Source organism: Podarcis bocagei, assembly GCF_964188305.1.
Source record: "Podarcis bocagei genome assembly, chromosome: 11".
Lineage (NCBI taxonomy): Eukaryota > Metazoa > Chordata > Lepidosauria > Squamata > Lacertidae > Podarcis > Podarcis bocagei.
The window spans coordinates 44,604,986-44,620,548 of record NC_138136.1 but is presented as its reverse complement, the minus strand read 5'-3'; the positions used below and the strand labels follow the sequence as shown (position 1 = coordinate 44,620,548).

Genomic DNA, 15,563 nt, shown 5'->3' with positions numbered 1-15,563 from the left:
TACTTAATTCGTTACGGAGGTCCGTTCTTAACCTGAAAATGTTCTTAACCTGAAGCACCAATTTAGCTAATGTGGCCTCCTGCGCCGCCGGAGCATGATTTCTGTTCTCATCCTGAAGCAAAGTTCTTAACCCAAGGTACTATTTCCGGGTTAGCGGAGTCTGTAACCTGAAGCGTGTGTAACCTAAAGCGTATGTAACCTGAGGTACTACTGTGCTTTCTTGCACAATCTAAGTACTTTACTCTCCCCATCCCACCTTATAGTATTATGTGGCCAGTGGGATAATTAAGTCATTACACACACACACACACACACACACAAACAAAAGAAACTGATGGTTGAGTGGTTTACTGGGCTCCATTGTACTGAATGTGCCTCTCTTTCAAACCCACTGTGTTTCTGGCCACAATTCAAAGAACCGGTTTTGACTTGTGGCCTCCCAGATATTGTTGAACTCCAACTTCTATCAGCCCCAGCCCCCAAATGCCTGAGACCAAGCATACCTGGAAGATTTCCTCCTTCCCAAACAAACCTTCCCATTTACTGAGGTCTTCACTGAGGTGGCTCACCTTCGGAGCTTAAGTGCATAAGTATCAGGGAGAAGACCTTCTTTCCAGTGGCGCCCCAGTCATGGGACACTATTGAAAGACAGTTGTTTTGTGTCTGCTCCTCTATCTTTTAGGCACCAAGTTAAAACAAAGTTATCCTTTTGAGCTTTTGGGAAGTAATAGCTAGACTTTTTCCCTGTCTCGCTGCCTGATTATTGCTGCTGGTTTTGTTACTGTCATGTGGCGCGTGCGTGTTTAGATTGATTGCCCAACACAATGTAGCTTTTATCTGGCATTGTATTTTGGATTGCATTGCATGTTCGTGATGAATGGCTGAGACTGTGAGAAAACCACCTAGAAGCATTCACGGTGAAATGCAGGATAGAAAAAGCAAAGTAGCTGGCCTCATTCACTGTGGTTGAGGGAACAGAAAAGTTTCACATTGACCTGTTTGGGTTCAGATCATCCATTGCATTCCTGAAATGGAGCTGATTGTACTTGTGAGCTGCCCATGTGTTCATAAAATGGTATACACAAAAAATGATTTATACGTAACATTAAACATACATATAAAATTGGTACATATTACTTGGGAGAGAGCACTTTAGCCTCATAGATCTAAACCAGCCACCCCCCAACCTGGTGTTTTGGGCAGCAATCCATTCATCCCTGACCACTGGGCATGCTGGCTGGGGCTTATGGGAGTTGTAGTCTAGCGGGTGGCACTGTGGGTTAAACCACAGAGCCTAGGGCTTGCCAATCAGAAGGTCAGTGGTTTGAATCCCTGCTACAGGGTGAGCTCCCATTGCTTGGTCCCTGCTCCTGCCAACCTAACAGTTCAAAAGCACATCAAAGTGCAAGTAGATAAATAGGTACCGCTCCAGCGGGAAGGTAAACGGCGTTTCCATGCGCTGCTCTGGTTCGCCAGAAGCGGCTTAGTCATGCTGGCCACATGACCCGGAAGCTGTACGCCGGCTCCCTCGGCCAATAAAGCGAGATGAGTGCCGCAACCCCAGAGTCGTCCATGACTGGACCTAACAGATCAGGGGTCCCTTTACTTTAGTCTAGCAATACCTGGAGTGTACATCCAAGCAGTACTATAAGAACATCAATAAATAAACAGCTCAGGGTCACGTAAAACAAGATTTTCAAGAATATTTTCAGACAAAAGCAGCAAATAAATAAGTTTTGAGGGCCCCATTTTAAAAGCTGACCTTCAGCAGCCTAGCAGAATTATTGCAGGAAAAGCATTCCATAACAATGAGGCCATTATCAAGAAGGCCCTGGCTGATCTTACTGCTGGCATTGGGGAAATTCAGGGTGATTGCAAAGAATAACCCCCCTTGCAATCTCCCTGCATTGCACGGTTTGCCTCTTTTAGCTCCTACATATTGACTGTTGAGACCAGGTACAGAGAACCCAAATGGATCCCAGAGTGTGTTTAAAATAATAAATTGCGTACTGCCTCCATCAGTGCAACACCAGTGGGCCATTTCCAACCTGCCAAATGCCACTCTTTAACCTGCCTATATATGAAACTGCTGTGTACCAAATCAGCCCATCTAGCCCAGGTCTATTTACATTGAATGTCTAGGGTCTAATGCAGTATGTTAGCTGTCACCAGCTGCTGCCTGACCTTTTAACTGGAAATGCCTGGGATCGATTCTGGTATCATGTGTTCAAAGCAGATGCAAATTTGGGCTCCTGCATCTTGAATTCAGTATGGCCACTTACACATCACCCAAAAGCGAATTACCAAAAAACAGAGCAAAAGTTGACAATTTTAAAAACTTAAAATATGCGTATGCTTTCTATGGATTTATGTTATTTGTTAGTACAAATTTAACTTACAACAATAGTAACAGGTTGCGTTCTGGACGATTGTAACAATCCCATTTGTCAAGAATGTGATCTGTCATTACTGTCGTTATGAGTTGTACAGTGGTGCCTCGCAAGACGAAAAGAATCCGTTCTGTGATTCTCTTCGTCTAGCGAAGCAAGCCCATTGAAGGATTAGCGGATAAGCGGCTTTTAGCGGCTTTTAGCGGCTTTTAGCGGCTTATCTGCTGATCGGATCAGCTGATAAGCGGCTTAGTGGCTTAGAAAAAGGGGGGAAGGGAAAAAAACCAGCAGGAACTCACAAGACATTGTCGTCTTGCGAAGCAAGCCCATAGGAAATTCGTTTTGCGAAGCACCTCAAAATGGAAAACTCTTTTGTCTAGCGAGTTTTCCGTCTTGCAAGGCATTCGTCTTGCGGGGCACCACTGTATTTGAATCAACAAATAGAAAAAAAATCCCATGCAGATGCTTAGTTTATAGATCCAATTAATTTGAAAATAAATACTATAATTTAAATAACGTGATCTGTTGCTATTGTTAATAGCTGCATTTGAATCAGCTAATAAAAGAACTAAAACATCCAGATGCTAATTTATATTTATAGATGCAAATCTGGAATTAATTGCTAGAATTTAAAGAGAGATTCAATCTTACGCCACAACCAGGTAACCTGTCTGCCTGCTCAGTCTGCTTCCCAGCCTGCACCCCTGCTCAGCCTGCTGTTAACTGTGGATGGACAGCCCTTCAAGAAGGGGCTTCTCCCCAAAAGAGGATCATCCTCTTTAAAGCCAGACACGCGGCCACTTTGTGAGTTGTGTAAAAGAGATTTTTTAGCAGGCGTAGCTTTCCTTAGCTGCATCTCTCTTAGCCACGGCCTTTCCCTTAAATGTTGGGCCAATCCTATCACCATTCTGTCTCCGAGGGTTGTTAGCCATCCATGTTTAGGGGACAATTCCTCAAGGCCCGGGCAGGCCCACCCATGAGGCAAGGCGAGAAAAACACCTCGGGCAGCAGGATTCACAGGGTCTGCAGATCTGTCCATCAAGGAGCACATTGCCTGCTGCTGCTGCTACTGCTGCAATGGCACTCATTGGAAGCCAGGTCTGCCAACATCTTAGCATCCCCTGTCATAGTTTTGATCCATAATGATCTAGAGCAAGACACTGAGGGAGGAAGGGGCTGTGGGGGCTGTGGATCGCCCTGGGTGTCATCATTGAGGGGGGTGACAAAATGACCAAACTATGAGTTTTTAAGAATACTAATAATAATAAATTGGGCTAACAAAACATGGCTGGTACTGGGCGCCACACTGTGGGAGCCAGCACATACCATGGGGCCTGCAGGGTGCCAGAGCCATGCATCTCTCTTGGGAGTGATGTGGTGGCTTGGGTGCCGGCAGGCTCTGCACTGCTTAAAATGGCAGTGTGGACTTGCGTCTGCCCTCTGCCTCTCCCTCTGCCGCCCTACAGCTGAAGGGGAGGCAGCAGAGAGGCTCCACACAGGGCATCCTGCCCCCATGGGTGGCTCGCCCCACCCCTGGCTGCAGGACACGTACACAGCACCCGGCACCCGAGTGGCTAGCTACGCCGCTGACACTTAACACTTAAACATACTTAGTTCCCACACAGGAACTAAGTAGAGAGAACCAAGAAGGAAAGAGAGACAGTAAGTAGAAACTCAGGCTTCTTGTGGCCTGTTCTTATAGTCCAGAGCATGACCTTGAGAGAAAGATAACAGGACCAGTTTGAACCAGCTTAACTCAGCTTCTCTGAAGGAATAACTGAAACATCAGGAACCTTCAGCTTGTTTCCAGGCAGAATGGAAACTTACTTGGCAGATAGAAACTTCTAGCTTGCACCAGCTTGTATCACACAGAGAAGTTTCCAGAAGCTTCTTAAACCAAACAGGAAAGATTTCTACACATTAAACCAATATTTTCTGTACCCAAAAAATGCAAACCTGACATCCCCAACTTGATGCCACCTCTACAGCGGTGTCTTGGCGATCAAGAGGCATTGCTTGTCTCCTTCCCCCTTGTTCCCAACATAGATCTTCACTCACCCTTTCTTCCCTGGTGGAAGCACCGTTTTGTCGGTGGGCTATTGCTCCCATCATCCCTTCACACGGAGCATGACATTGCAGCTTGCCTCAGGTGCCAAAATATCTTGGCCCAGCCCTGCCCAGGGTGATAATTTCAGAACTGGGCGCACTGAAGCACATGGGCCAAATGCAGAGTAACTGATTGTATGCCTGAGGCTCCTAAATAAAGTGTGTGCACGTAGCGCCACTGGAGGTAATAAACACACTTCTTCTTCTGTTACTAGAGTGCCATGCTACAGTGAATTGGATGGTGTTCAGCTTCATCTGCTGCCTAATTCAATGTAGCACGGCAGATGAGATAAATCAAATGACTGATGCCGTATAGGACTTGAAAGATGATGGCTTTTCTAAAGCAATCTCTGTGAAAATATTTCAGTGTTGTAGTCATCGTGCAGTCATTGAGGTAAAGAGAGGAGGGGAAAAGTTCCTGCAAACAAAATGGTTTAGATGCTCTCAAAATGCAAGGGGAATCTTGGTGCGAACATCTGTGCAGCCAGGGATGCAGTTTTTAAAATTTATTTTTCTTAGAGCAAATCCCTTCTATAGCTTTGTATTTATTTCTTCCAACACTTGGCACACATTCTTGTTTGGTTTTCATTTCTGCCGAGAGTGACCCCTAGAGCAGAGTAAGACAGATTCTTCAGTTATCCTGATGGCAGCCAAAGGCATAAATGCATTGGCAGGATAAGCCATGGAGTGTTTTCCATCTCCAGAGCATAAAGAGTTTTACAAGTAGCTGAGAAGTTGTTACAAGTAGCTGAGAAGTAGTTTTGAGCTGTTAAATTAGATTGAGTTATTTGCATTGCTTCATACAAACTTGTATGGATTGACAGGGTTGTATTTCTGTATTTGATATTATTGTTCTTTATAATTGTCAATTGTTTGTCGTATATATTTCTTGAATTGTTAAACCTAATGGTTCACCTGGTGTGTTGTGAGCTTCTTGAGGCAAAATTCTGTAGGAAAGTGCCATACAAATGAACACAATGATTGTGGTGATAATGATAATTCTTTTTTTCAAAGACTATAGAGACAAACTGTTGTTGTTGCTGCTGCTGCTGCTGCTGTTGTTTTATAGCCTGCCTTTTAACCCAACAAAGTCATATACATGTATGTACTCCATGAAGCCCTTGCAGTATACAAGCCTTCATAAGGCTGGGCATTTTCCTAAATTTTCATGAACGCAACTCATGCAGATTCTCTCTCTCTTTTTCCACCCCGATCTTAGCCTACCGTGTGTGAACGGGAGCTGTGTGTATTTGCTTTCCAAACTCTCGGTGTGATGAATGAAGCAGCAGATGAAATCGCAACAGGGGCTCAGGTAAAGTGAAACAAATACACGATCATGAATGATGTTTGCATTGCCAGCTCAATTATTATTAAGCATCTCCCCATCTTCCCATGTCATTTTGCTACATTTTATTTTTCCCCTGTTGCATCCAAAGCACTGAGGACTAATGGTGCTATGATTTTACTGAGCAGCTGGTATTTTCAGAAGTGCTCGAATTTCACCCTACAGCAAATGAAAAGTTGAGTTAAAAGTTCAAGCTTTCATTTTATTCTTTTGAAACTCTTCCTGTACTTGAAGTATAAGAAATCTCACATTAAACGCAGTGTTATTTAGAGCGGAGCCAAAATATCACAGATGACGTTTTCCTGAGAAAACGGCTGGGACTTTTCTTTTTCTCAACCCTTCTAGGAAAATATCACTTTATCCAAAACCCTCCAGGGAATGAAGAGTATCTTCCAAGCTGGTTCTCCTAACCCCAACGCCCACCCCAATTTATCTTCACAACAGCCCTAAGAGAGTGGTCAGGCAGAGAAGTTACCCAATGAACTTCATGGCTGAGTAGAGAGATGAAGGAATTTTGATTCCAAAGTCTTCACAGTGACATGCCCAATTTTTGCACAGATTTTTGTGGAATGGGAACCATTGCCTATAGGCTCCCCTTGGAGCACTTTGGGTACAGCAGGGGTTGCCAGCCTTTTGGGAATCGGGGGCACCACACATACAGCCCAACCTGTGCCCACAGACCCTGTGTTAGAGTGAAAGAAGCCCAGACTACTGGTTGCTGGATAGCTCAGTCAGTAAAGCATGAGACTCTTAATATCAGGGTAGTGGGTTCAAGCCCCATGTTGGGCAAAATATCCCTGCATTACAGGACTAGATGGACCAAATGAGCCTTGTGGTCCCTTCCAACTCTGCAGTTCTGTGATTCTATGGTGACGTAGTATCAAAGACCAAGAATTCCTGCCTGAGTGATAGCCCTTTCCTAGAAGATGGGAAGCCTACAGTATTACTCTTTTCCAAATTCCCAGATCTAATCAAAGCCATTGCCTCTGACTCTATAAAGACAGCGCATTGTCAAGACAAGTAAGAGCAGGGGTCGTTTTCCTTATTTTAGCCTTTTATTATATATTTTAAAAACTATTGTATGTTAATAAAACAGGATGGAACTTTGGATATGCAGAATACATTAAAAATAAATTTAAGGGACCACAGAAAGAGGGGGAAGGAAGTCAAGTTTTGCAATGTTAAAATTATTGTGAAATTAGTGAAATGCATAAACTGAAAAGCATAAATAATTTTTTTTAAAAAACAACTACAAAACAAAACAGGACAGCACAAAACGTCAAAAGTAAGAATGGATCAAATTTCCCTTCTCCTAGCATTTTAATACTAAAGCAAGTACACAAGCGGATAAACAGAGCCCTGGCACAGATGAGTCTTGCTTCCCCAATCTCAAATCTTAAACCATTCTCTCTCTCTTCCTGTGCTAAGACCTTGGTTACTTGGTTACTATCTCAGTCTGGAATTCAAGCATGCTAGCAAGGATAGCTGAGCTGTTAGTTTCCACAGCAGACACCCAGATAAACACAGAGACTTAGTAGTCTCCAAAATGTCTCCCTAAGATTCACTCTGTCCACTTGTTCATAAATGTGCAACAAGATGTTCTTTTCTCTGGCTCTCTTTGGAGACTTTGATTCTCTGTTAAATGGCTAAAGAAGAGGTGAGCAGTCAACTGGGCCATTGGGTCTGTCACAATAGTGGTCACCACGTTAGATAACAACGTAAGAAGACCCCTAAATCAGACCAAAGACCCATCCAGTCTGGCATTGTTCTCGTGGTGGCGAACCAAATGCTAACGAGAAGACTACAAGCAGGACCTGAGTACAACAGTGCTCTCCCCACTTGTGATTCCCAACAGCTTGTAAACTAGTTTTAGAATTTCAGTGGGTCAAGCTACCTTAAAGTACCATCTATCTACATTTGCCTGGAGCAGGCATGGGAAACATCGGGTCCTCCAGATGTTGCTGAACTGCAACTCACATCAGCCCCAGGAAGCATGGCCAATGGCCAGGGATAATGGGAACTGGAATTCATCACCATCTGGAGGGCCAAAGGACATTAGGTACCCAGTGGTTCTTTGACTAAGCTGGTATTTGAATCCATATTTATTGGCAATTCATTCATTTAGTCTTCCTTCTGGGCAGCACTGGTGTGCTGGTTCACTGGCAACTAGACGATGACAATTGTTCCAAGTGTGCAAAGGAGGATGAGGAATGCAGCCTTGATCTGCCTCCTCTTCCGGGTGTTTTTCCTTTTTTGTTTCACTTATTGGAAGGATCATTATTTTTTTATTTCCCTCCAGAGATCTGAGCATAAAGGTTTTAGAACTGGCATGAGTCAGAGTCTGTCTGGGGCTGTGGGTGGAACCAGAGGGAACTGTTAATCAAAATCCATCTTCTTTTTTAAATGGGTTTAGTGAGTGAAATATTTTAAATCTAAGATAGAAAGACAGAGGGAGGGACTCTGAACCAAATCATTCATTTCTTTTCGTGCCATTTCAGAATAATAATATATGTGCAACTTAGAATTTCAGGATATTTGGCAGGTGATTTTTCTACCTTACAATTAGTTGAAATCAATCTTAACATCACATGGTCAAATCATTTATTTATTTTAAAGTCCTCCTTTCTTTCTTCAGAAATGGTCTCCTTTTGGAGTGCCATTATTTTTGCTAACTAATTTATCCAAGTAAGTTTACAGCTACATTTTGAGGAATCATTCTTTCCTTGTGTTATGAAAGATAAGATTCTCAGCTCAGGACTTTATCACTAGCTGAGAGTGATATTTTGGAAGTAAGCAAGTGAATGCCCTGCACAGACAGCTGTATAAATGCAGAGGGCTTTCTCCATGTGATCAGGAACTGTGCCACCAACTATGTTTCTGGTCCTGTTGAATGAGACCTCTGTGATGGCACCATCCAGTCATTAAGTGAATGAGTGTATCAGGAAGTGTGAACTTGCTGCTCTATGCTTATTGGTTGAGTAAGTGATCTGATCCCTGAATGGGGTTTCTACCTGAGGAACATGGTGAGGAGCCAGCCCAAAACTAGCAGCTTTATATAATTGGGTGAAACCCAATTGGCCCCTTATGTCACTGGCCTACTGAGTTGATAGCTGCAGTATTACTTCCTAGCCATCTGCAGTGGTGGCTGTGCATCATGACATAGCCTCCACTCAGTCACATCATTACCGTATTTTTCGCTCTATAGGACGCACTTTTTCCTTCTAAAAAGTAAGGGAAAATGTGTGTGCGTCTTATGGAGCGAATGCAGGCTGCGCGGATAAGCCCAAAGCCAGAACAGGGAGACGGAGCGCTGCGCAGCCCTCCGTCTCACTGTTCTAGCTTGGGGATGGCTGCGCAAAGCCTCAACAGGGCAGTGGGGTGAAGGCACCCTGCTGCCCTGCGGAGGCTTCAAAGGCTGTCCCCGAAGCCAGAACAGCAAGAGGCTATCCCAGAAGCCAGATCCCTCTTGCTGTTCTGGCTTCTGGGGTTCAGAATTTTTTTCTTCTTGTTTCCTCCTCCCCAAACTAGGTGCGTCTTATTGTCCAGTGCGTCCTATAGAGCAAAAAATAGTCTATAGAGTGAAAAATATGGTATTTCCCATGCCGCAGCCCTACTATCCTAAAGTGTTTTTGCCTTGCTGGAATGTATCCTTGAACTCAGATAATGCTGCTTGCTTACTTCATTGGAAGAAAGAGAGGGGTGTGTGAGGCTGTGTGTAAAGCTAGTCTGTTGTATATATTTACATTCTTTGCTCTGCTCCCGTTCGCCTCTGGTCATGCTCACCAGTGGAGTGTGGGCTCCTGAAGTTGCCCAATAGAGAATGTATCCCTCAGGCTGAAAAACGATGAATCAGCCATGGGGAAAAGGGTCAAAGATATTATTTCTCGTAAAAAGAGAGAAAGAGAGACTGTGCATGTTTCAATTTTTATCTCCAGGTTGTAGACTTGTTGGTCTCCATGTGCCGCTCTGCATTGGAATCACCCAGGAAAGTTGTCATTTTTGAGCCATATCCTTCTGTAGTTGATCCTAATGACTCTCAGATGCTGGCCTTTAATCCCAGGGTAAGTAATTTCTACATTTTATGGTTTTTGAGTCTAATATGTTTTGAATGTGAATCCTTCTTCAGAGGCACGATGCAATATTCAGAAAAGGTATAGCTTTGTGCAAAAGGATGAATGGATCACATTTGGGAAACAGCCCTTTCTGAATGCTTAAAAGAGTGCTGTAGAGCAGTTAGAGAGGGCTGGGGAACCTGTGGTCATCCAGATAATGTTGGATTGCAATTTCCGCCATCTCTTTTCCCTCCATAATATTTTATTAAAGCTTTTACATAATACACTAAGAAACTAAGCTAAATAAAAACAGAGAAAGAAAAAGAACACACAGAGTCCTCTCTCAAAAATAGCTCTTAAACCTTGCTACCTGAAGAAAGTGGTGGACGCTTCTTTCTTCTCCTGGCCTCTCACCCTGGGAGATCTTCACTTCCCAGCCATTCACTCAGGATTCCTCCACCAACCAACCATCGCCCTCATGTGTGTGTAATCTCTGGACCCCAACAATGGTCCAGGGCAGAGGACACCAAAGAAGACAAAACAAAAGATTTATTTAAAAAGATATTCTACCAGTCTGATGCACAGCTACTCAACAAGGCAGCTTACAAGCAGTGAAAATCACAACAGAACAATATAACAATATCAGTGCTATAAAAACCACAACATAAGCATCACAAACTAAAAACAGAATAGAAGGAGCAAATCAGTTATCACACAGTTTTCAACTTAAGTTTTCAATTCAAAAGCCTCCCAAAATAAAGAAGTCTTCTCAAGCAAAGATCGGCCCATCCAAACCTCATTTGCAAATAGGCAGATGTTTATTATAGAAGATTATCTGTAATGCATGGGATCTATGTACTATTGTACAATGATTCCTGCTCTTTGTGAGTACACTGTTAGGGTTTTTTTAATGCTTTGCATTTAATCCAGTCATAATCTATTGTGTTTAATCTATTCATTTGTTTCACCGTAGAAGAAGAATTATGACCGAGTCATGAAAGCACTGGATAGTATTACTTCAATAAGAGAAATGACGCAGGTAAGCATAAAACTCATTTTGTTCCTTAACTGTTGGTATGTTACATCTGTTTATGAGTTTGCAATGTTGTTTGCGCGGTTGTTTTACTAGAGCTGTACAAGAAAAGCCTATCAAAGTAATAGACTTTGAAAGTCCAGCAAGCTACAACATAAAATCAATGAACCAGAAGGCAGGCGCATAAAGCTCAAATGGAAATGAGCAAGAGTTACACAAAAGTATTTATTTTCAGCAGAGGCTGCTTTGGAGCAGTAGATTGTTCCCACCATCAATGGAATGGAGCAGTGATCAGTGGCTGCTCAGTATATTTGTATATATTTATTTGAATGCAATATGACAGCCAAGCCAAAGCCTTCTAAAGGGCCAGAGGTGAGGGGAGACATTGGATTGGTTCATAGTTAGCTTAATTCTCATTGATGCCAATGGATGTGCTCTGAGCATGGCTCCTCTCTGGATCCAACTCTATTGATTTTGTGATGATCTGCTGTGATGATGGCTTTACAACTAAAAGTGTGCTTGCTTAAGTAAAAGGGGAGTGGGCTGGGGGTTGTAGTGTGAATTTCTCAATACTCAGTAGAAGCTGGTTTCTGTTATATCCTTTCAAGTTGTGCTGTAAACCTGACAAAGTGAATGCCTTGCCATACACTTCACTAATCCATGAGTCCATAAGAATTGTACGTTAGGAGAGTACACAAGATTGCTCTGGACAGTTTGGTTCAGGTGTGATGCATGATTTGTCATTATTTGCATGAGCAGCAGTAAATCTCAAGGTCACGTGCTCTCTCCTCCCATCTCCTCCATCCACATAGCTGTGAAGGGAAGACTGAAGGTATCCTCTTCCAGTTTTAAACTAATCAGGACTTCTTGTGAACATCCAAAGTCAAGTGCAGGGGAAGCTCAGAAAGACTCTGTTATCTCTGAACTGGTGGGAACTCTTATTTGTTACAAAGCTGGGATCATAAACCAGGGTTGGATCCTGACTTCTCCAAGCAAACAAAACTAAGCAGAGTTCTCACTAATTTATCTGTAAGACAAGCACTGGCCAACCTAAACAGGATGTAAAGGCATCTCACCTTCTCACAGTCACACTGGAAGGGAGTGAGGAGCAGCACTTGAATTTGAGACCAAGTTTATCATTACATCCAAAAAGAGTAAGTGTAGACATAATCTAGTTGCATAGACCAGTGTTTCCCAACCGGTGTTCCGCGGCACACGAGTGTGCCGTGAGACATCGGCTGGTGTGCCGCGAGATGCCTGGAGGGAGGCGGGCGAGTCGGGCGGCGAGAGGTGGGGCGGCGGCGGCGAGGAGAGGCCGCGCCTCCTGCTGCTGCCTGGCGCTCCTCCTCGCAGCCGGCAGCGCTGCCTGGGCGCCTCCGCGCGACTCTGCCTCGCTGGGTTTGGTCTCCCAGCAGAGACGGGTCACACGCGCACCTCCCTCCCTCCCTCAGCCTGCGCGGAGGAAGAGCCAGAGAGAGGCATCGCTCCTGCGCGGCGGGAGAGGGAGCAGCCGGAGCGATGCCCCAAACGAGCTGAATTCCGAGCGAGGGACTGAGGGGGGAGGGAAAAACTTTCACTTTCGTGCGTCCCTCCCGGCGTGACGCTGCGCGCTGACGTCACGGGGCGGGGCTTTAATGGTGGTGTGCCGCGAGATTTTTTTTCAGTAAACAGGTGTGCCGTTGCCCAAAAAAGTTTGGGAAACACTGGCATAGACAACATTTCAGTTAGAATTCTCCTGTAATAATTCTAGTATTTAATTCTTCCCGTGGTTCTCTTTAAACAATTGTGCATTCTTTCCTGAGCATGCTATCTTTACCGCTGTTTTGCAAGGATCCACTCATGTATTTTTGTGAAGGGTTATGAGTCAGTATGAAGCATAAACAAGTGAGATGACCTTTACAAAACGGGGATAAAGATAGTTTGTCATATGAGGATATCATTGTGAATGGATCTCTAGGGAGACTGGCCTGTTGTCTGAGTCTTACAAGCATCTTTAAAGCTTTGAAAGTGAAGCCACTATTAACTGGTCCTTTTGGTGCACATGAATTCTGGTTTCAGTGATGAGTCTTGGTGAGCTGCAAGTCAATGTGTCTTAGAATACAAGAAGAATGGTTTCCACACCAAAAAAGATAGCTCTGTCTACACTTGGCACTGAATTGCTTCCTCTGTTAGCAAGCTCAGGTGTTGAGCGCCAACAGAAATGCAGCCAAAGCAAGTCCATGAGGGGAACAGAGGCTAACAATGCTTTAATCAGAAAAATGTCAAGACTTGCAGAAGTACCAAACAAAAAAATCCCTTAAGGTGCATGCAGCCCCCTCTGAAAAATACCCAGCCCAATGAGAACTGAGCATGCTCAGCTGCAGCAGACTATTGAGTGAAAGTTGGAAAAGGAAACTGGGGAACTAGGGCTGGCTAACTGGAACCCTGAACAGATTCCCATTAGGAGGTAAGGATAATGGCAAGATTTTGTTGGGCGATTCCATTTGTTGTGCATATTGGTGAAACCTCCTGCACCTTTTCCAGTGGGGAGAGTTACCAGAATCCACCCTAGCTTCTGTCGTCTAGCTTTCAGAATGTTTCCTTGGCTATCTGTAACACTGTTATTATTTCCTAGGCACCTTATTTAGAAATAAAGAAGCAGATGGACAAACAAGACCCACTTGCTCATCCTCTTCTGCAATGGTAAAGATCTCGCTTAGATGGCATGCTAAGTGTTTGATGACATGATTCATTCTTAGCAGATCCCATTTGTCATTAATGTAGGGCACAATCCATCACCTCCTGTGAGAGAAGATCTTGCCATGTTCAACACAGCCCTTGTTGCAGTGCAGTTTGCCTGACTATTTGGTGTAATGGGAAGTCCATTCATACTTATTTATCCTGCACATACAGCAGCTCCACTTCATTCGTTGAATTTTTAAGGTTGCTTTTTAAAGACGGATCTGGGCCATAGAATGGGCATATGGCAAGTAGGCGCAGGCTTCCCATTACTCGAAAGGAGTGCAGTTGTTGGGAAAGTTAAAAGCAACCCTATGGGGATGAATCATGCCATTCATTTGTGAATGTCAATTGGGAAAAAAAATATTGAAAATGAGCCCCAGAAAAAATGGGTTGACTATCCAAAATCATTTCACACCTGTAAATTCTCACTTGCTGCATACACAAGGAGCCCATGAAGTTAAATGCATTTGATACATTAAGACGCTGATTTAACGAATGCATGGTAAATCCCCATTTCTGCTTGGCAGAATGATACAAATGGCCAAGCTATCTTGGGGTGAGGGAGCCAGACTTTGGGGGCTTTCCATCATCTGTGTGGGCTTAAATAAAATGGAATGAAGGTACCTGCCAGTATTTTTATAGGAAAACCAACCTGATAGTTGGTACCTGTCTTGTTTCATATACAGTGGTACCTCGGGTTACATACACTTCAGGTTACATATGCTTCAGGTTACAGACTCCACTAACCCAGAAATAGTGCTTCAGGTTAAGAACTTTGCTTCAGGATGAGAACAGAAATCGGGCTCCAGCGGCACGGCAGCTGCTGGAGGCCCCATTAGCTAAAGTGGTGCTTCAGGTTAAGAATAGTTTCAGGTTAAGTATGGACCTCTGGAATGAATTAAGTACTTAACCTGAAGTACAACTGTACAGGGACCTTAAGGGCCACCTCTTCCCATATCTGCCTCCCTGTGCCCGAAGCGTTTAGATAGACACCCTTCACTATGACCTGACTAATGTGAAGGCTCAGCTAATGGAAAGAAGAGGAACGACCCTCTTTGTGTCAGTGCAGAGGAACTCTCTGCCCCTCACTTGACAATACCCTCATCTATCAGTGTTTTACTGTTTAGGCAAGCTTTTCCAAAAACAAAAAATTCTTTATATATGATTTTAGTTGTTGCTAGTGATACTTTAGTACTACAACAGTGGGATATCTTTTATATATATATAATTTATTGTTATTTTCAGGGTTATTTCAAGTAACAGATCACATATTGTGAAGCTACCTGTGAACAGGGTAAGTGTTATGTTGGATCTTCTGTAATATAAAATTAAAACACTTTGCGGGGGGGGGGGCATATTTGTGAATCGATTGCATAGAGATGTAATGGCAGAAATGGCCTTATCATACAGGGAAATTGCTTTCCTTAACAGGCAGCAAATTGTTGTTTTTATTATATATGTTACTACATTTTATTGCCGGGGAGGGGAAGAGGTGCTTGTGGGATTGTCTTCTTCAGGGGCCAAATAAAGTGACCAGTCTTAGATACTAGGCTGGGGGTTGGAGGAGGGAAAGAGAATCATAGAATTGTAGAGTTGGAAGGGACCACTTGGGTCATCTAGTCCAACCTCCTGCAGTGCAGGAATCTTTTGGCCCAATGTGGGACTCAAACTCATGAACCTGAGATTAAGAGTCTCGTGCTTGACTGACTGAGTTGCTGCAACCAAATGTCTTGGGCAGGCAATGAATGCTGGCTATGAGACTGCTTTTTAACATTCAGCAGCCCATCACCCAGTACAATATATATTGAATGCTTCTGAATCCATTGCGTCTGGCTATTGGTTTGGTCTTGTTGCATATTCAACAAGTCCTACTGATTTCAAAGGAATGTCCATGTACGTGCAGCCACAGCTGTTCA

General features: G+C 43.7%; 1 protein-coding gene across 7 annotated transcripts in view; it reads left to right on the top strand.

Annotated features, from left to right (window-relative positions):
- PARP8 (poly(ADP-ribose) polymerase family member 8) overlaps positions 1-15,563 on the top strand; it is a 163,221-nt gene that overhangs the window by 134,447 nt on the left and 13,211 nt on the right. For all 7 annotated transcript variants that reach the window (XM_081212747.1, XM_081212746.1, XM_081212750.1 and 4 more), the window contains 5 exons: positions 5,716-5,808; positions 9,777-9,902; positions 10,867-10,932; positions 13,541-13,608; positions 14,893-14,941. In XM_081212747.1, the coding sequence (XP_081068873.1) occupies positions 5,716-5,808; positions 9,777-9,902; positions 10,867-10,932; positions 13,541-13,608; positions 14,893-14,941 (402 nt within the window). The remainder of the gene's footprint in view (positions 1-5,715; positions 5,809-9,776; positions 9,903-10,866; positions 10,933-13,540; positions 13,609-14,892; positions 14,942-15,563) is intronic.